This window comes from Anguilla rostrata, chromosome 1, assembly GCF_018555375.3.
Source record: "Anguilla rostrata isolate EN2019 chromosome 1, ASM1855537v3, whole genome shotgun sequence".
NCBI classification, from domain to species: Eukaryota; Metazoa; Chordata; class Actinopteri; order Anguilliformes; family Anguillidae; genus Anguilla; species Anguilla rostrata.
The window spans coordinates 82,581,273-82,601,775 of NC_057933.1; the positions used below are offsets into that span (position 1 = coordinate 82,581,273).

A 20,503-nucleotide genomic window follows, 5' to 3' on the forward strand; every position below is an offset into this window, starting at 1 on the left:
TACATTTTTAAAAGTTATTTTCATATATTCATTTTATGTATTAGAACCTTTTGTCATGGTTCTGTGTTTTCCTGTCTGTGTTTCCCTTGTTGAGCCTGCCAGATGGCGGCACTTCTGTTTTGTGTCCTGCTCCCCCCTGTTAATTGTATTATTGTTGTCTCGTTATTCTATCATTGTTCCCACCTGTGTCTTGTTATCCCCTCCTTTTCTGGTTTGATTGTTTTTTGAGTTCACCTGTGTCTTGTTCCCCCCTGTCTATTTAAGTTCTTTGTCCCCTTGACTCGGGTGCTGGTTCCTTGTGTTTGTTTCCTACGTATGTTTGCTCTGACCATTTGTACCTGCCCTTGTACTCTGCCTGCCTGTGTTCTGCCCTGCCCGTGTGTTTGAGTTCCTCTTGTTTTCTGTTTTATTAGATATTTTTTGAGTTTGTGTTTTTGCCCATCGTGGCCTTTTCTGTTCCCTGCTTGTTTGCCTTTTTGTTAGTAAAGTCTTTTGTTCCCCTCCCATTTTGGAGTTGTGAGTTTTGTCCCTCTGCTTTTGGGTCCGTACCCCCCACTAGTCCTGACACCTTTAGCTTTTGTCTGTTAGACTGTTTTTCTTTTGTCATCAGGGCTCCATTGAAAAAGAGACCCAGTGTCTCAATGTGATTTCCCTGTATAAATAAAATTTACTGTATAATATCTAAAATAAACATAATTGCAAATTATTGGGATTAAGAGCAGCTGTTGTCATTGCATATTGCATATTCATATTGCAATCAGAATCTCAATAAGAGAAAGGGAAGTGGGAGTTACCCAGCCTTTTAACAAGCGTCAATCCGTAATAGCTGCGACCGCACACGCGCATGCATCCATGTGTGCATGCAGCCATGCATACACCCTCACAGAAACACGTGACCTCCTTTGGTTCATGACCAACCTTTCCAAAAATCTTGTGCAAATCTGTGAATCCATTTGGGAGTTATGCGCCTTTTTGTGATAGGCCACGCCCATCGCCACGCCCCCTCACACACCCTCACACAAATATTTGACCTCTGCTTTGGCTCATGACTAACCTTTCCACAAAATCTTTTGCAAATCTGTAAATCCATTCGGGGGTTATGCACCTTTTTGTGATATGCCACGCCCATCGCCACGCCCCTGTAAACACCTCACAGCTAGACCAATGAGGGTTTGTAGCTGGAGGGGAAGGTATCGCGTGTTCTCCCTTGGCTGGTGTGATTCAAAACCAGAGATGTTAGTTATTTTCCTCTGTTCGTAAGAACAGGGCACAATTATAATTAAGAATGCACTGGTTCCGTTGCCACGGGTTAGATATGAAGGCGCTGCTTCATATCCCGCTTGAAACTGGCCTGAAACGGATCAGTAGCATTCAGGTTACTCTCCGTTCGTAAACGGGGCTATGCTGTCATCAGAGATATATCCGATCTGTCGCCGGACTGTCAATATCCTAATGGGAGCATCAGAAAATTCACAAATGCGCGGAACAACACAACAGATATATCCATGACCACAACAAGAAAGCGTAACAGTTACTATGTTTTATCCTCGTGATAATCTGACTCCATATTAATTAATAAGTTATGTTCCAAATTAGAATTTAGGCTTGATTTAGAATGGAACTTAGTTCGTCTGAAGTTCTACACCGAGGGTCAACGCAGTTTCACCCGGTACGCACCGCGGATGCGCCCGTAACGACAATTTAACTAGCTGTTTGCAGACGACACAGCGGTTGTGAGATTTCCCTCATGGGGAGTATAACCTAATTAGGGTTCAGGGACTCCGAAAGGGCCAATATTGGTCATCCCAGGATCAACTTGGTTCTGCTGACGGTCCCGCCTTAACTGAAAACTTGGTGATCAAACAAGTCCAACGGGCAGTTCCCTAGTCATAATTGGGGGAAACCGACTTAGAGGGCTGTTACAAGAACGAAACATTGACCAAGACCACACAAATCAAGTCATTAACAGTTTTAATGTCAGGTAGGTTATACACTTAAAATAGTCAATTTGTAGTTACAGAATTTAGAAAATAGTCTAACAATCAAAGATAAAGATGAGCATACCTGACAGCAGTCTACACACAGAAAGAGTCTTGTGTGGGAAGTCTGATTGCAGACTCCCTGAGGGCCCTGTTCCTCTCCTATAAGAACCCAGCGCAGGCAGGTGGATGTCGCCACAAAAGGCTCATAAAACCATAAATTTAGTTGGAGGGGGAAGATTGGAATTTGGTTCAGACAGGATCAGACAGATGGATTTACCAGGAGGAGTGTCCCAAAAATACAGTTTACTTCCAAAAATAGATTTTCTCTAGGTTTGCTGGTTTTAAAACCTAAACCAGAGCATCACTCGCACAGAGACCATAAAAACCATACCAAATATGAATATTTGTTCTCGTGATTGTCATGAAAACTCTGAAAAACATGAAATAACTGTACAATCTTTTACATGAACCAACTGTCAACTCTCACTGTCTCTCCACAGTGTATCAAGATTGCATAGTGTAGTGTATCAATGTATTCGACCCAAATCTGGATTTATTTCCTAACAAAAAGTGTGCGTGAGTAAATTTCTCTCCTTATGAAGGTTGGGAGACAAGTTACCCAGTGACACCAGGTGAGGGCACTGTGGCTGTCCCTCAACTGTCCTGAGCAATTTGCCCCATTTCCATCATGTGATTTTATTACTTGCCATCTGAAACCTCCAGGACGTTGGGATAATTTTAGGTGTCACCTGTTAACTGTCGCAAAACCAGATGCCAAGGTCTTACGGGCCACTCTGTCCCGACAATATCAGACTCTGCACCTGGCGAATTGCTTTACGACAGTCAGAGAGGAAATTCCACTCTATGCCTGTTCCCGTGGGCCTTACACCCCCTCACACACCCTCACACAAAAATGTGAACTCTTCTTTGGCTGATGACCAACCTTTCCACAAAATCTTGTGCAAATCCGTGAATCCATTCGGGAGTAATGCGCCTTTTTGTGATAGGCCATGCCCATCGCCACACACCCTCACACGAATATCTGACCTCTTCTTTGGCTCATGACCAACCTTTCCACAAAATCTTGTGCAAATCTGTGTATCTATTCGGGAGTTATGCACCTTTTTGTGATAGGCCACGGCCATCGCCACGGCCCCTCTTGGTCAATCGGCCTTGAAAGTTACTCAGCTCTACCTTCGGTCATGACCAACGTCCATGCCAAATTTCAGCCTCCTGGGGCAAAAACTGTGGCCGCTACGGGGTGGGACAGTTTTTGTGGACGGACCGACCGACCGACCAACCGACAGACAGAGCTATAGAGCCGCGGTCGCAGCTAAAAATGTACAGTTAGTCCTGATCAGACGCAAAGCGAATGCCTGAGTTAATTCAGCCATTTTTCTCTGTTAAATTTTAAAATATGCTTGACTTGAAAAAGGGGAAGTGAGTCAGATCTGCAACAGTACATTCTGCTTTATATTTAGTGTGAAGCACTTTCTTCGGGGTCACATTCAGCCACACTGCTCTGTCTGCAAGGCTGTTTAATACTAATGGCTCATTAGCAAACCACTGAGGCCACATCAGAACTCTCTCCTGGTAAGTGCATTATTACATCATTTCATTTAGTCTAAACTATGTCACAATATTTTGTAGTGAAAGAAGATTAAACTGGAATCAATAATAAAATAAAATGTTTTTTTTTTTGGCTAGAAATGATTGCTGTTTCTTCCATACAAATATCAGGCATCAAGTCACAGCCTGTTTGAGTCTCTGTCTGGTCTGTGTGAGCTCTTCATAAAAACCTGAGCATTTAGGGACATTAGCAGCACATTAACTCACTGTATGCGCTTGTGTAGTATTTGTTAGTCTTGTGTATTTATGTGAATAAATAGAATACTCTGACAGTGTTTCCGCCATTCATTTTTACATATTCAAGGGCTGTATATGTGTATTTGGGTTGCTATTTTCAGTCGGATCCAGCCATGCTCTCCAAAACCTTGTTGGTAACCCTCACCCTCCTGTCTGTGTCAGGTAATCTGTGTAAAAACATTTTTTTTTTCTCCAAAAGTAGTTCTAATGTTTCCGTCTACAAAAAGATTTCAGTAATTATTATTGTCCTTGCCTTGTGAAAATCATTATCTGAATCAGTGGCAAATGTGAAAAATTTCAAATCCCTTAACCCTTAATTGGCGGAGGAATGCATATAGTTTCCATAACATGATGTACTACAGCACTGGCATTAGCTTTGAGCAATCCAACTGCTCTTTTACACCAGAAGAGAGGTTCCTCTGAAGTTTCTCTTCACACCTGGCTTTGAAACTGAGACAGACATGACGGAAATATCTCTGGTTTTACTAAAATACCAGAGCTGTCGACTGTGTACAATTACTGACATTCCATATTTTTGGAGGAAATATTAGGCGCAGTTGTTTTAAAGTTCATTTTCATGAACTGAATCCATGGTCTGTAATGTTGCCAACACGTGTGTGTGTGTGTGTGTGTGCATGCGTGTGTGTGCGTGTGTGTGTGGGTGTGTATGTGTGTGTGTGCATGTGTGTGTGTGTGTGTGTGTGTGTGTGTGTGTGTTTTCAGGTGTTCTGAGCCAGAGCGGATGGAGAGTGACTTACACTCCTGAGGGAATCTGTGCCTTAAAGGGGTCTTCAGTAGACATGCGCTGCACTTACTCACATCCCCCATATCACAAAGTGCAGAGTACATTCTGGTTTATTTATGCCTGGCGCAGGGTATGGGACCCTCAAGACCTGTCCAAGGACTCAGAGTACTCTGACCGTGTGGAGTACCTGGGGAATAAGAACAGTGACTGCACTTTTAGAATAAACCAGCTGAGAAAAACTGATTCAAAAACATACCGATTCAGGGTCCTGACTGACCGTGGTAAATATACTGGAGAACCTGGTGTCACATTGACAATCACTGGTAATTATTCTATGCTATAAACTCAGAGGATTATCCTCCTACAAGTACAAATGGAAGAGTGAGGATAGGAGAGATGCCTTTTTACAGGTTTAATTTGCTATTTGCAGATCTACAGGTGATGGTGTATCCTGACACAGTCACAGAGGGACAGAGTGTGAGACTGACCTGTAGCACCACCTGCACTCTGACTGGCAGCCCAGCCTTCATCTGGTACAGGGATGGATCTCCTCTGTCCTTCACTGGTCAGAGTCACCTGTTCAGAGCCAGCAGTGAAGACCGAAGCCGCTACTCCTGTGCTGTAAAAGGCTATGAGCTTCATTCCCCTGCAGTGACTCTAAATGTGAGATGTGAGTACAAGGGGCCAAAATTGTGTGTTCCACACTATTTGTGATGCCATCATCACTGTTGAAATGAGAGTTTTTCCATTCCCTCAGGTTTGAAAGGTTTCATCATTAATGTACAGTTAAACTGTGCAGATTACTCAAGTTTACATTTCACATGAAACTACTAACCATTGTTTCCTCTTACAGATTCTCCCAAGAGCACCTCAGTATCAGTGAGTCCCTCTGGTGAAATTGTGGTGGGCAGTTCAGTGACTCTGACCTGCAGCAGTGATGCCAACCCAGCAGTGCAGAATTACAGCTGGTATAAAAAGAATGCAAGATCTTCTTTCTCATGGATTAAATATGGATCGAGGTACACCATTGAAAAAATCCAATTCGGGGATGCTGGAGAATTCTACTGTGAGGCACAGAATGTGATTGGAACAGACAGATCTCCTCATGTAAATCTCAAAGTGATGTGTGAGTAATTATCTCTGCCAGGGGAGAGCCTGGAGGGGATTATGCGTTTGGTCGCGTGTATGCGTGTGTGATCTGTCCACAGCTAATCTCGCATACTGCTGGGCCGATCAGCCTAATACTTGTTGTGCATGCTGACAGCAGGCCGAGGACCTGAATATTTCGCAAATCGGTCAACAACAAGTATTTTATTTGAATTAATTTCCATCATTGTCCATTGAAATACATTGAGTGCTAACTCCTCACTCCTCTTAACTGGCCAGTAGGGGCCGCAAGCAGGGGTTTAATTGGGGGTGGACACGGGTGGACAGAGTCCACCCACCTTTGGTAAATAAATAAATAATTTGGACCGGCAGTTTTACAAATAACTATGACAATCCAGTCCATTGTTTGTGTGCTCCAGTCCACGTGTTCCCTCTAGCCAGTTACTCGCTCAACCAATCAAAAATCCGAAGAAAAAAACTCAGGAGGAACAGTCGTTTGTATAGACAGGCACGGAAAGAAAAATATCGTTGATTGCCTTGATTGTTTGGAAGCGGATGTGGTAGGTAATTTCATTAACATGTAATTTCATCTATGCAACATTTTAAAGAGAGATGACTAAACAGCCCCCACGAATGCCGGCTATTATTAACAGCAACTTTGATTGCTTGAGCAAAATCAGCAGGTTGCTGGTCAGCAGCTAAGCTAGTCAGCGGTGACTGGTGAGCCGAAAATTGGTGGGGCGCAAAACTTTCCTTTAAACTAATCATTGATCTCAACCTGTTTTCATTAATAATTTTCCTTTATCATCAAGCAGGCCAATGATCGGGCTAATCAAATGGCAAGTAGCCTAACACAGCAAACAAGATGCACCAGTCTGTTATCTACCGTGTTAGCTTTCAGAATAACCAGCAAAAACAAAACCTGCACTTCAATTTTGTTTACAATCTACACATTGCAGATATTTTCCATGAATACGAGTGCGGAGAAAGAAGTGCATGTATCCACAAATAATGTTGATTAAAAATGTGCACAATTTCGAACTGCAAATTAAAATAAATGTAGGCTATAAGGCCTAGGCTAAAACTGCCTATTTGGGGAGAGCTGGCTATATATGATAGTATTGAGTAGCCTATTTCGTGGATTAATTGTATTGATACTCAAGGAAAATCAGGGGAAGATTCCACCACTGCTTAGTATTTAAAACTGATTTTTCTAAATCGCATTTATCATTTAATCTCCCTAACACAATGCGAAGCTGTGTCCCTTTCCATTTGATTAGTCAGATCGTTTGCATGATTAATCACTGAAAATTAATTAAAACAGTTTGAGATCAATGATAAGTTAAAAAGGAAAGTTTTGCGCCCCGCCAATTTTCAGCTCACCAGTCGCCGCTAAGATGGATAAAGGAGGAAGAAAGGAAGGACAAAAGAGGAGGATGACCGATTATTTTCGTGGGTAAAAAAAATTCTCAGCATTAATGACACTCAATAAACTTGAAATATTTTACATAAAAGCTTGCGTGAATTGTATAGGCCTACATTCTTTTTAAAACATTGTTTTCCTTAATAACAATTATGTGCACAATACATTAAACATATAACTATTTTGAGCTGAGACATTCATTGGTTCATACCTTTTTTCACCCACCTCCCACCCAATCTCAGGGTCCACCCACCTCCCAAATCCCAATTTAACCCTTGGCTGCAAGTGATCAACAACTGCTTCCATTTGGAATGAAAGACCGGCGATGTAAAATGTCAATTTCAACATTAAAATGCCAACAAAAAAATCTGCCAACTAACAAGGTACGTTAATGTTTGAATCAGTGGTAATTATTTTGTTGGCATTTTCACATTGAAATTGATGTTTTACATCGCTGGTCTTATGGAATTGTTTCCGTCCAGATTGTTCCTGTCCGGATTTGAAATTAAAGTGCCAGACCATAACGTCAACGTTAGCTCCGTCTAACACATCGTGGCTGATATGAATGAAATTAGCTAACATGTCACCACCTTTAGCAATACTTCACTGAATTGGAGATTTTGGGATTTTCAATGGCACATGGTAAAAACTTGTAATATTGTGTTGGTCTGGTTGCATTGATTGTGTAGCCTCTATTGTTGCATCAGCAAAGCTAACATGGTAAATGGACTGCATTTATATAGCGCTTTTATCCAAAGCGCTTTACAATGTATGCCTCTCATTCGCCAGAGCAGTTAGGGGTTAGGTGTCTTGCTCAAGGACACTTCGACACTCCCCGGGCGGGGTTTGAACCGGCAATCCTCCGACTGCCAGACAATCGGTCTTACCTCCTGAGCTATGTCGCCCCATAACATGCCTGCCGGAGATCTGCACTCTACTGAGTACACTCTTCTAGTTCTGTACTGTGATTTAGAATGGTGTGGATGGGCAGCATCTTCAGTGAAAACTGCTAATACATCTACACTGCACGGCCAAATGAATGTGGACACCTGGTATCCAACATCTCATCCAAAATTATGGGCATTAATATGGAGTTGGTCCATCCTTTGCTGCTATAACAACCTCTACTCTTCTGAGAAGGCTTTATACTAGATGTTGAAGCATTGATGCAGGGATTTGTTTCCATTCAGCCAGAAGAGCATTAGCAGGGTCAGACACTAATTGGGCGATTAGGCCTGGCTTGCAATCGCCTTTCCAATTGGTCCCAAAGGTATTGGATGCAGTTGAGGTCAGGACTATTTCTGTATTGACCTTGCTGTATGCTCTGAGGCATCGTCATGCTGACACAGGAAAGGGCCTTCCCCAAACTGTTGGGGGAAGCACATAATCAGCTAGAATATGACCGTTTGTTGTAGCTTGTCTTGATTTCTCTTCAGTGGAACTAAGGAGCCTTGCCCAAACAACAAAAACAACCCCAGACCAACAGGTGTCCAAATACTTTTGGTCATATTGTGTTTTTTCTGAATGCTGCAGCATGTATTAAGCTAAGAAGATGCTTAACATACAGTGGGATCACTGTGCTTTTTCCAAAGACCTCTCTTTTCTGTTTTGCTAGCATGTATACCTCCATTCCCGTTATTGTAATACAGCTACACTGCACAAGATTCTGATATATAATGAATGAAGCAAAAAAAAAATAGTGTGATGTAATTGTTCCATAATTTTGTCATTTACTGTATTTAAAATAGCATATAATGTACTGGTAACAAAAAGATCCTCTTTGTGGCTATCAATTTTCTGCTCATGTGTCCTTTTGTTATTGATATTATTACGACAAATTGTGTCAGTTTTAACAAGACACATACCTGGTTTGATCTAGCAGCACATTCTAGTATTGAAGATTGTTGAGTTCCATTTCCTTTGCTTTTTTACCCACTCAGGTTTGAAGGTTGAAATATATCCTGACTCAGCGAGAGAGGGAGAGATGGTGACACTAACCTGTAAAAACACCTGCACTCGCGCAAGCACCTTTCAGTTCTACAGGAATGGACAACGTCTATCTAACATTGTCCGCAACCAGTTTACAGCCAGGAGTGACAATGCGGGCAACTACTCCTGTCGTGCACTGTACAATAATTTTTTCTATTCCAATACAGTCATTCTCAGAGTGAAATGTGAGTAAATGAGGTCAAGCTCTTGCATTTTGCTTTCTTCGTAAATGCAAAAAAACAATGTTTCAGGTAATTGTATGACTTCTAATCTAATTGAAGTCAAAACGCATGTGAATAGAGGTCAATAAAGCGTTACATTACATTACATTACAGGCATTTGGCAGACGCTCTTATCCAGAGCGACGTACCACAAAGTGTATAACCATAACCAGGAACAAGTATGACGATAACCCTAGAGAGAAGTACCGGTCCAAGTGCAGGGAACAACCGCCTGAACAAAAGCCTGAAAAATGAGATGGGAAATTGTAGATGTGAAGAAATGGTAGTTTGTGCATATTTAGAAACATAAACATGGCACATACTCATGTATATTTGCATATTAGTATTACATTGGAGTTGTCTGGTTTAAATAGCAAGTCCAATAACCATTTGGGCAAGATCAAAGTAACAGCTCAAAATAGCTAAATAAGACAAAGCATTACTGAAGAAGGAAACGTTCCAAATTAATTTTTATGGATACTCTGGAGAACAAACAAATAAATAAACCTATAAATAAATGCAGCAAAATTAAAGGGAGAGGTGTAAGTCAGACCTGGATAAACGTATATGTTTTGGATTCAAATACTTTTCTACGCTTTACTGATCTTGTCTGGTGTATTGGAACAAATGAAATACCCTCAAAAAGTTCTGGTCACACTGGCAGGCTCAATTACACCAGGCAAGATCAATGGAGCACAGAAAAGTATTTGAATCCGAAACAAATACATATTTGACCCAGGTCTGGTGTAAGTAAGCTGATGGAAGGAGAACGTGCCTGCCTCCTGAAGAGTGTTTCTGATCTGTCAGAAAGGTGTTTGAAGGTTTTTCTTCATTATGGTGAGCATTATTTTGTCATCAACTATAGAGGTCTTCCTTGTCCTACCAGGCCCTTTGTGATTACTGAGCTCACTAGTGTTTTATTTCTTCTTAATCATGTTGCAAACAGTTGATTTTGGTAAACCTAAGGTTTGGCTTATGTCTCTGACTGTTTTTTTTATTTTTATTATTATTTATTTGCATTCTCACAATAGCTTCCTTAGCTTTAATCGGCAAAACTCTGGTCTTCGGGCAAGAATCAAGACTAGATACTGGAAGCTCTTTTATACCTACACTAAGGAAGCAATTGAACACACTGGACCAATCAATTACTTTACTAATCACTGGACTAATTTCTATACTTCAAGCCTATGATTGTGGAAGCACTGATGTTGTGTATCCACTGAGGGTTTCCTTTAACTGAGCTGAGTAAGTGTGGCATCGATATAAAACTGCAGGACCTGTTATTTTCTCTTTCAGATCCTCCTAAGAGCATCTCAGTATCAGTATCTGATGAAATAGTGGAGGGCAGTTCAGTGACTCTGACCTGCAGCAGCGATGCCAACCCACCAGTGCAGAGATACACCTGGTTTAAGAATAATAGAGCTGTATCCTCAGAGACAGGAGGACCAGAGGACAGATACACCATTAAAGGCATCACACTGCAGGATGCAGGAGACTACTACTGTGAGGCAGAGAATGGGATTGGGACCAACAGATCTCCTCCTAAACATCTTGATGTGCAATGTGAGTATATCAGTGTGTCTCAGTTTCAGGCACACTCATAAAAAAGCTAAACGTATATTCAATTAATTTTAACTCAAAGGGTGACACACTGGGAACTTTGCAGGGTGAGATTTCAGCTCCATTATAATCTGTCCTTTGAAATAAATGGCTCTACCACTGACTGAGACAGAACACAGTGAGGATTTAGATTAAATTTAACACATTTCTGTATTGATTTTAGATTCTCCCAGGAACACCTCAATGTCAGTGAGCTCCCCTGGTGAAATAGTGGAGGGCAGTTCAGTGACTCTGACCTGCAGCAGTGATGCCAGCCCACCAGTGCAGAGATACACCTGGTTTAAGAATAATAGAACTGTATCCCCATGGAGACGATCCAGTTACACCTTTACAAGCATCACACTGCAGGATGCAGGAGAATACTACTGTGTGGCAGAGAATGACATTGGGACAAACAGGTCTCCTCCTAAACGTGTTAATGTGCAGTGTGAGTATATCACCGTGTTTCAACTTCACACAAATGGCTGGCAGGAACAGGACTCAGTATTAGCTTTTCTGGCATGACATCCTGGAACAGTGGACAGTACAACTATGAGCCAAACAACACACTTCAAGCTCAGAACGACGCCGCTGTAGCTTTGAAGGTTGGCTGTAATTACTTTATTTAAACTATAATTTGCTTAATGGACACTGTTAATATTGCTTCCCATTTCGAAGCATTCATTACATTACATTACATTTATTTGGCAGACGCTTTTATCCAAAGTGATGTACAAAAGTGCATTTCATGGTCATAGACAACTGCTAAACACAGTTTCAGTAAGGTACAATACTTATTTTGTACAGCTATTTCTAGCCAAGAACACAGTTTAGTTCACACAGTGAACACTATTCAGACCTAACCTCTGCAAAGCTAACTAGGCAGAAGAATAAGCTACAGTATTAGGACAAATACAAATTACCAAAAAGTGCTGGGATGGGGCAACATGTAACGTAAAGTGTCATGTGGTTCCACCACTGGGGAGCTAGGGTGGAGAAGCTCTGTGATCCCTTTGGGCGGGTGGGATGCCGCAGAGCGGAGTGGTCGAGCAGGCACATAGTATCGAGTCATGTCCTGCAAGCAGATGGGGGCTGTCCTGTTGGCAGCAGTGTAGGCGACGGGTTCTGCAATTCTAGTTCTGCAACGAACACACCCTGCGTTACGGGGGTCTCTTCTGACTCACACCGGCTTTAAAGGCATGTAACCTCTGTATTCATACACAAGCCTGAGCCATCATCCTTACCTGATTCACATACTTACGCGAGTAGTTACAATTATTCATGTCAAGTCCACATTGATGTGGGAGTGTGGCACAGTGGGTAAGGAACTGGACTTGTAACCGAAAGGTCGCAGGTTCGATTCCCGGGTAGGACATTGCCGTTGTACCCTTGAGCAAGGTACTTAACCGAAATCGCTTCAGTATATATCCAGCTGTATAAATGGATACAATGTAAAATGCGATGTAAAAGTTGTGTAAGTCACTCTGGATAAGAGCATCTGCTAAATGCCTGTAATGTAATGAATGCACCATTCAAATGCAAAAAAAGAATGAGAAAATCACATTTTGAATGACGCTCCGATCGGTGCGTTTAGACGAGGGTCGCATTAGCCGACATCAGATTTATTTCCACTGTGGCCCAAAACAGATCTGAAAATATCTGATTCCATGAGCTTTTCTCCAGTTTACCAGATCACAGTACATATCTGATTTTTACCGCATGTGAGCAAGAACTCTGAATTGTGTAACTTTTACCAGGCCTTATAGAGTACCAAGTTAACGTAGCCTTATAGAGTACCAAGACTGAAACAAAATCAAGATTTATGTACTTTAAACAGCAACAGTATTGGCATATGAATGATATCTGATTATATGTTTTGAAGAGGAGTGCAGTGCTCTAACTACAGTCCTAATGTTGAGGATTTAGATTAGCGAGCAGGTGTTTTGACCATTCCTATCCATCAAAAACCCTCATCCCCAGCCCAGTAGTTCATTCATATGCATGCTGTCCCATTCTCTTACCATTTATGACACTACCCTGATTGTGGAGACACAGGAATTTTTTTTATTAATTTGGACAGTAAGTGTAGCATTTATTCAAAGCAAAGTAGAGGATATATAGGTTTTGAAGGTTCTAGCCTGAATTTAGCCTGATGTAGATTCTGTAGTCTTCTACAGCATGTAAATGTACAGGTCCCAGGCACATTCTAATACTGGAGTATATTAACATTAAATAAAAACATTCCAATATCTGAAATAATAACCATGTTGTTATGATATGTACACATTAAGGGATTGCTTGTGTCATGTAAGATCACATTTCACACAAAACTACTAACTCTGTTTTAGATGCTCCTAAGAACACCTCAGTATCAGTGAGCCCCTCTGGTGAAATAATGGCGGGCAGTTCAGTGACTCTGACCTGCAGCAGTGATGCCAACCCACCAGTGCAGAGATACACCTGGTTTAAGAATAATATTGCTTTAGCTTCATGGACAGGATCAGGACTGAATCACACCATCAGTAACATTGTCTCTGAGGACAGTGGACAGTACTACTGTGAGACACGGAACCAACATGGAACTCAAAATTCTTCTGCTGCTGTGACCATAGATGTCCAGTGTGAGTACAGTCTGTTGTCTGTGGTGCGTGTTTGCTTATAAACACCAACATATCCACACCATTATCCACAGCTCTAACAGTTAGACCTCTTGCAGCTGGTTTGCAACAATTGGAAATGGAAGGAATCCATAGAGAAAGGACTTGATGGGACTTTTAAGGAAAGAGGATACCTTTGGTTTTAAGGGCATGTAATCAGTTACAGTTGTGTCACACTGCATTCAGACACAAACTTTTAAATCTCCATTGTTACGGGTTGTATCTTCTTTCACATTGTGCTGAGTAAATCTAACTCAATACAAAGTAAATCTGCAGTGTATTAGAGCAGTGGTTCTCAGGTTTGACCTTGGGGGACCCCTATGTATGCTGGTTTTTTGCTTAGTTAAGGGTGTTGAACTCATGTTTAAGTTCTGTCATAATTTTTTCCCTGAACTTATTCACACAATGCAGGTTTGGCTCATTACACTTTGCTTTGCCTTTGAATTCTTTGTTATCTTTGAAAAAGGTCAATTTTAAGGGCCATGAGTCCACACTTTCACCTTTTATTCTTCATGGCATGCATAGCTATGTCTGACATAAGATGGCTTTAATAATCCCTCAAAACGTTAAGAAAAACTAACAGCTTTTTAAAATTCCGGGATTGTGGTTGAACACAGCATACACAGGGGTCGCCAGGACCAAATTTGAGAGCCACTGCAACCATAATATATGATGGACAATATTGCATAAGACTGTGCATGGTATTACTGTTATATGGGGATAACATGATCAAATGCCTCTGTAGCTGTTTGAGATACCACGAGTGAGAATTTAGGTGGAATTGAACACATTTTTCTTTTACTTTTAGATCTTCCCAAGAACACCTCAGTGTCAGTGAGCCCCTCTGGTGAAATAGTAGAGGGCAGGTCAATGAATCTTACCTGCAGCAGTGATGCCAACCCACCAGTGCAGAACTACACCTGGTTTAAAAAGAATGACACTGGAGTCTGGCAGGCAGGATCTGGACAGAGTTTGAACTTTTCTAACTTTAGATCCTGGAACAGAGGACAGTACTACTGTGAGGCACAGAACAGACTTGGAGCTCAGAATGCTTCTGCTCTATTCGTCACAGTGCAAGGTATGGCCAAAATATACAGTGCATGGCCAAAAGTATGTGGACACCTGACATCCAACATCTCATCCAAAGTTACGGGCATTACTATGGAGTTGGTCCACCCTATGCTGCAATAACAACCTGCACTCTTCTGGGAAGGCTTTATACTAGTTGTTGGAGCATAGCTGCAGGGATTTGCTTCCATTCAGCCAAAAGAGCATTAGTGAGGTTGGACGCTGATTGGGCGATTAGGCCTGGCTCGCAGTTGGCTTTCCAATTGATTCCAAAGAGGTTGGATGGGGTTGAGGTCAGGGCTCTGTGCAGGCCAGTCAAGTTCTTTCACATCGTTCTCAACAAAAACCATTCCTACATAGACTTTGCTGTGTGCCCGGGGGCATTGTCATGCTGAAACAGAAACAGGCGAGGGCCTTCCCCAAACTGTAGGAGAAGCACAGAATCATCTAGAATGTGATTGTATGATGTGGCATTAAGATTTGCCTTCGCTGGAACAAAGGGGCCTAGCCGAACCATGAAAAACATCCCCAGACTAAGGGGTGCCCAGATGCTTTTACTCATATAATGTATTTGAAATGATATGACGATACTGATCATGATTGTGAGGCTACAAAGCAATGCTGATCATGATATTGATGCTACAATCTGAACCGGATCACGATAGACAATGATAAAGCAGAATGACTATGCCAACGTTGCTTAAAATTAAGATTTGTGGTAAGTTCCAGTAAAGGTAGGCAGAGAGAGAGGTATATTCGTGACATGTGTTGTGAAATGAACACTGCTATATCATAACTGACACGGGTACATCTCTTTGACTTTGCTTAGGAGGTCGGTCACTGATCGCGGCTGCAGCTGTGGGAGTGGCTGCCATTTTGGCTCTTGTGTTTCTGGGTGTTGTGTGCCTGAGGTACGTGGCTGAAAATGAGTCGGTTTGTGAAGTGTGAATTTTGTCTTATTTAGTCTCACAATCTAAACAAGTGTACATTTCTGTAGAATCTTTTTGTCATGCACTGACTACATTATATCATGCTGATGCCATATCCCCCCCTCTAATGTCTGATTAGTGCTTAGACCATTACATTATTAGTCATTTTGTTTTATTGCAATGTCGATTTTCATACACTATGACTGATGGGTTTTAGTGTACCAATAAGTTTAATATCAAACCTGTATGATGGACCAACAGTGAAAGGTGCATAACAGAAACCCCTTAAAGCTTGTTTTTGATGTGAATCATGTGGACAGTTGCAGGCCGTAACGAAGACAATTAAAACATATCCATTTGCCCTTGAGCTTCAGTCAGTGTTGGTTTGAATAAAGCAGAACTACATTTACTGGGCAGGAAGAAGCCTCTCAAAACACAGGCTCATTTCCTGTGACCAAAAAAAATTCTCTTTGAACACAAAATGCTCTTTGTCTTAAGATAAAATTCCTTTATCTATTTTTTTTTCTCTAAATGAGCAGGAGGAGAAAATCAACAAATGAGACTGGGCACACAGAAGGGGACAGGGAGGTGAGAAAATCTAAATCAAATACAAAATTAATCGATATATCATTTTTCTTTGTTGTGTATGTATTTGCATACAAATATTTATGGATCTCATGGGGGCGACAAAGCTCAGGAGGTAAGAGCGGTTGTTTGGCAGTCGGAGGGTTGCCAGTTTGATCCCCCTGCCCTGGGCGTGTCAAAGTGTCCCTGAGCAAGACACCTAACCCCTAATTTCTCCCAACGAGCTGATTGGTGCCTTGCATGGCAGCCTTTCACCGTTGGTATGTGAGTGTGTGTGTGTGAATGGGTGAATGAGAGGCATCAATTGTAAAGCGCTTTGGATAAAGGCGCTATATAAATGCAGTTCATTCACCATTCATGTAATGTGTACAATCTCATTTTAATTGTACATTTTTTAAGCAAAAAGTTACATTTGGTAACCCTTTCTATTATGTCTTCTATGTCCATAATGCACTGTAATCTGCTCATAATACAGTATAATTAGCATTACAAGCATTCATGAATACTTAATGCTTTATAACAATAATCATAACACATTATTTATTTATTTTATATTGGACCAACCTTATAAATAAGTAGAAGGCAAAGCATCGTGTGCCATTTGGTTTATCAGATTATGTACAGATTTACAGTATGAGGTCATGGTGTTCTCTGGGTGATTTCCTAGTGTGTTGGCATACTTCATAAAAATATTTCAGTGGTTAATTATGTGTTTTTCCCTGTGAAGGGCAGTTTCATTTACTCGAAGAATATAATGGGTTGTGTGGATGTGACAGTAACATACTGTACAACACAGTACAACCCTGTTTATGTATATGTAATAATCTGTACATACAGATACATATAGAGGGAGAACAAGGTGTACAGTACGTGGTGTAATTACTATTTTCCAATGAATAAATACACTGATATTGTTGTGGTGGTAATGTTTGACTGCATTTGGTTGAAGAAAATATATCATATGCTTTAGAATCACAGGAGTATCTCGAGGCACAGGCTTTCCCATGATATTATCAAAACCCACTGTAAAACTGGTTAAGTTAGAGACCCGAAATAGTATTTAATTTATTACCTCTGTATTTCACATGCAGTAGCAAAGCTGGTATTTAACTGCTGATAGAGTAGCCTTGATGGCAGAACATTCTCACATTAGCTGGTTTTATAGTAATAATGATAATAAATAAATAAATAAATAAATATTTTAGGGTGAAATATCAAGTATTTTGACTTTCACTGTGCTGGATACAGCTGTAATAGTGCAGATTGAGAAGGGAGGAGTCTTCAGAACAGAGTGAAGGTGGAGAGGAACTGTGCTGCTCTAATGGGGTTGAATAGCTCACTCCAGCTCTGAGGAGCTCACTGAAATGAACAGGACCTTTCTGTGGAACTTTCCCATCCTTCTCCTGCCTCTTTTCTTTACCCTGCAGGGGAATAAAAGCCCCATTTATGGCAACGTCTCAGGGATGGCAATGAGTCACACTGGAACACAGGGTACGGACAGAGACGACAGTGAAGTTCCCCTCTACTCCTCTGTTCAGCCCGCTAACATCTGCAACCAGGAGCAGGTTCTGTACTCCACTGTCCAGAATCCGCTCACCGAGTATGAGGAGGGTGTTCAGTACGCCAGCATCCAGTTCCGCCCCTCCAGTGCTGCCCCCAGGTCAGCAAAATGCACGGATCGCAATACACAGTTATCTTCATGGATTGAGAATGGTGATACACTGGTGATATGTTTAAGGCAATGTGTATTGTACATGTGAACCTAGAGTAAAGGCTTCATGGTTACACAAGTTGACTGATTATTAGATTAATTAATAAGAATTTTAAATCCAGAAATCGATTTGGCTTAAAGTGGAGAAGTATTATGGTTTACAAGCAGATTGACTCCGCACGTCCAGAACTTTCCTGAAGGCAATACAGACTGTGGGAGTTGTGAGCGCATTTTTTGTGAGTTGTGCAGTCACCATGTAACGTTCAAAGTGTGTAGGAAAGGCCTTGTTACAAATCTCATGATGTAAGTAGCCTGAGAGTGCCATATTGCTCTCACTTAAATTTTCCTGCGTTTTCAGTGCATAAAGGCATACTATGCAGGATTTTTTTAGCCTGCGTTTACGATCAAAGAAGTCTCCTCCTCCGTCTTCAACTCCACCCACTCACCCTCCAGTACGCAACCGAGTCGCAGACATGCAAATTTATTAGAAACTACCCCGTACATTTCTCCCATCAATTACTCAGACTGGACATTAGACTGCATTGTTCAGTCAGGACCATGAACCGGAGGTGTACAAATTCTAAAACTGGTAATTACGGTCAAAAACAGTACGTATGGCAACCCTAGATAGAGGTAACACTGTTGTAAAATTTATTTTTACCATGAAAAATCTGTGACTTAAAGGTTTGATTTAAATAGTGTAACAGCATATAACCTCTTTTTTTTCCGAAATGGTATTTCTCGATATTATTGTGCCACCGTGGTACTAGAATGTCCAGAATGTAAACTAGTCAGGTATTCTTCATGGCAAGAAGAAATTTTACAGCAACGTTACTTACAAGTCCAACAGAAAGACAAGCCAGCTCTTTTCACACACTTGGCGATGCCACCAGTCATTCTGAGGTTATGGTAACTCTAGTTCCTGAACGAGTTCTGCCAGCTTGTCTTTCTGCATCTCCGTCTCTGGACCATTACAGCAGCTAGCTTGCTATTGCAACAAACGCTCAGTTGAAATCTGATCCCAAACCACAGGCCCTATAAGCCACCCCACCCCACACAGAAAAGAGCACCACGCCCAGACGCTTCCCAAACACATTTTAGAATAACAAATACAGGTAAAGGTGCAGGAAACCCGATGAAAGTGTGTAAAGACAGAGATTGCAAGTGCATTATAGTTATGTCTTACCATGGTTATTTTGTAATATTTTCAAGTAAAGAATCCTGCATAGTATGTCTTTAAGTAATTTAAACTACATACATATGCACAAGTTCAGAATTACATGAAAAAAGACACTTGAGCTAAAAAAAAAAAAATTATTTCTCTCCACAGATCAAAAGTGCAAGGAGCAGAGGATTCATGCGTTATATACAGCACAGTTTCCAATTGTAATACCTGAACAAAATTTTCTTTGCTGTCTTGCTGTGGTCTGCAGTGCCGCAGCTGAAGTTCCTGCTGTAAAAATCTACCTACCAAGGATAAGACAAGAGACTTAACTCACGCATTTATTTTTTTAATAAACTATAACAAACTAAGTAGTGTTACATATTCTCTGCAGTCATGAATTTTAAAGGTGGTTACCTTGCTACTGTATATGCCCGACTCTTCAGTTCCAGCTCTCACCTGATGTTTTTGAACCTCTTTTGGTCTCTTTGTACCGTTGCTTAGGACTGCACTGGATACTTGATTGTGTGCGCAGGACAGTTGATTTCTGGTTGCACTGGTATTGGTTCTGGGAGTTTTCAACATGATCTTAAGCTGTCCTTGATACCGTAACATGCACAGTAAAAAATATTTTCATGGAAATTTACAGTAGAATTGAGTGAATGTGGAGTGCATATTTATATTATATAGTAATTAAATATATTTTTTGTATAGTTTTTATTTATTTGTTTATTGTTGTAGCTAATGTTTTTGGTAGCTGGTTGGTTGGCTGGTTACTTTCTGGTCAGCTATTTTAATGACCTAGCTTGCTGCCACCTGTTAGTTAACATATTTTAATTTATCTGAAAATGCTTACTGTGTGCAGTAGTATGATCACTTTTTTTCTCATTTATTGCTTGTATTCACAGTAGAACAAAAAAATATATAAATAAAAAATAACCTCAGAAAATGTATTATGAAACAATTTAACACAGACAGCACGGAACTGAAAGAGGCCTGCAGTACACGAAGGATGGGGAAATTGTTCATTTCCAGTAAACGTCACAGTAAATATAGAATCATTAACATATGCGAAGACAAAAGGAAAGTTTACAACCCCCACCCCTTCCCCTTTTCAGCCCTCCGCTGGGTCAGCCATCTTGGCTCTGTTTCATTTTCTGTAAGCCCCGGCATCTGTGCTACTGGAAATGTCCTTTACACTTCAGCTCCTCGGGGGGAAACCCGCTGCCCCAGCTTCAGAGATCAGGTTGTCACACACCATTAGAGCAAATCGGCACAGCTGGCCTGCAGCGAGCAACTAGCACGCAGGCTAGCTCACACCTGCTGCTTACATGCGCACGAGTGCTGGTGGTGAATTGCTATCATGTGCTTTCAGTCTCGGCTTCTTGGGATTTTCCCGCTGAGACCCAGGGCCTGGTTTGCTGTGCGCAGTAGCAAGCCATTGACAAGGACTCGCTGT

General features: G+C 41.3%; 1 protein-coding gene across 2 annotated transcripts; it reads left to right on the forward strand.

The window, feature by feature from the left end:
• Positions 1-2,879: 2,879 nt before the first annotated feature.
• On the forward strand, positions 2,880-19,983 carry LOC135237971 (B-cell receptor CD22-like). Of its 2 annotated transcripts, XM_064305575.1 has the most exons (14): positions 2,880-3,575; positions 3,950-4,010; positions 4,572-4,916; positions 5,024-5,263; positions 5,447-5,719; positions 9,064-9,297; positions 10,630-10,896; positions 11,117-11,380; positions 13,281-13,553; positions 14,398-14,667; positions 15,487-15,568; positions 16,126-16,174; positions 17,599-17,831; positions 19,213-19,983. In XM_064305575.1, exons 2-14 carry the CDS (start codon positions 3,962-3,964, stop codon positions 19,277-19,279), a joined length of 2,646 nt encoding a protein of 881 aa, XP_064161645.1. In that variant the 5' UTR covers positions 2,880-3,575; positions 3,950-3,961; the 3' UTR covers positions 19,280-19,983. The 2 variants fall into 2 exon arrangements, with proteins under 2 accessions (XP_064161645.1, XP_064161651.1); XM_064305581.1 differs by lacking the exon at positions 2,880-3,575 and having other exon boundaries at positions 3,601-4,010.
• The last annotated feature ends 520 nt before the right edge of the window (positions 19,984-20,503 follow it).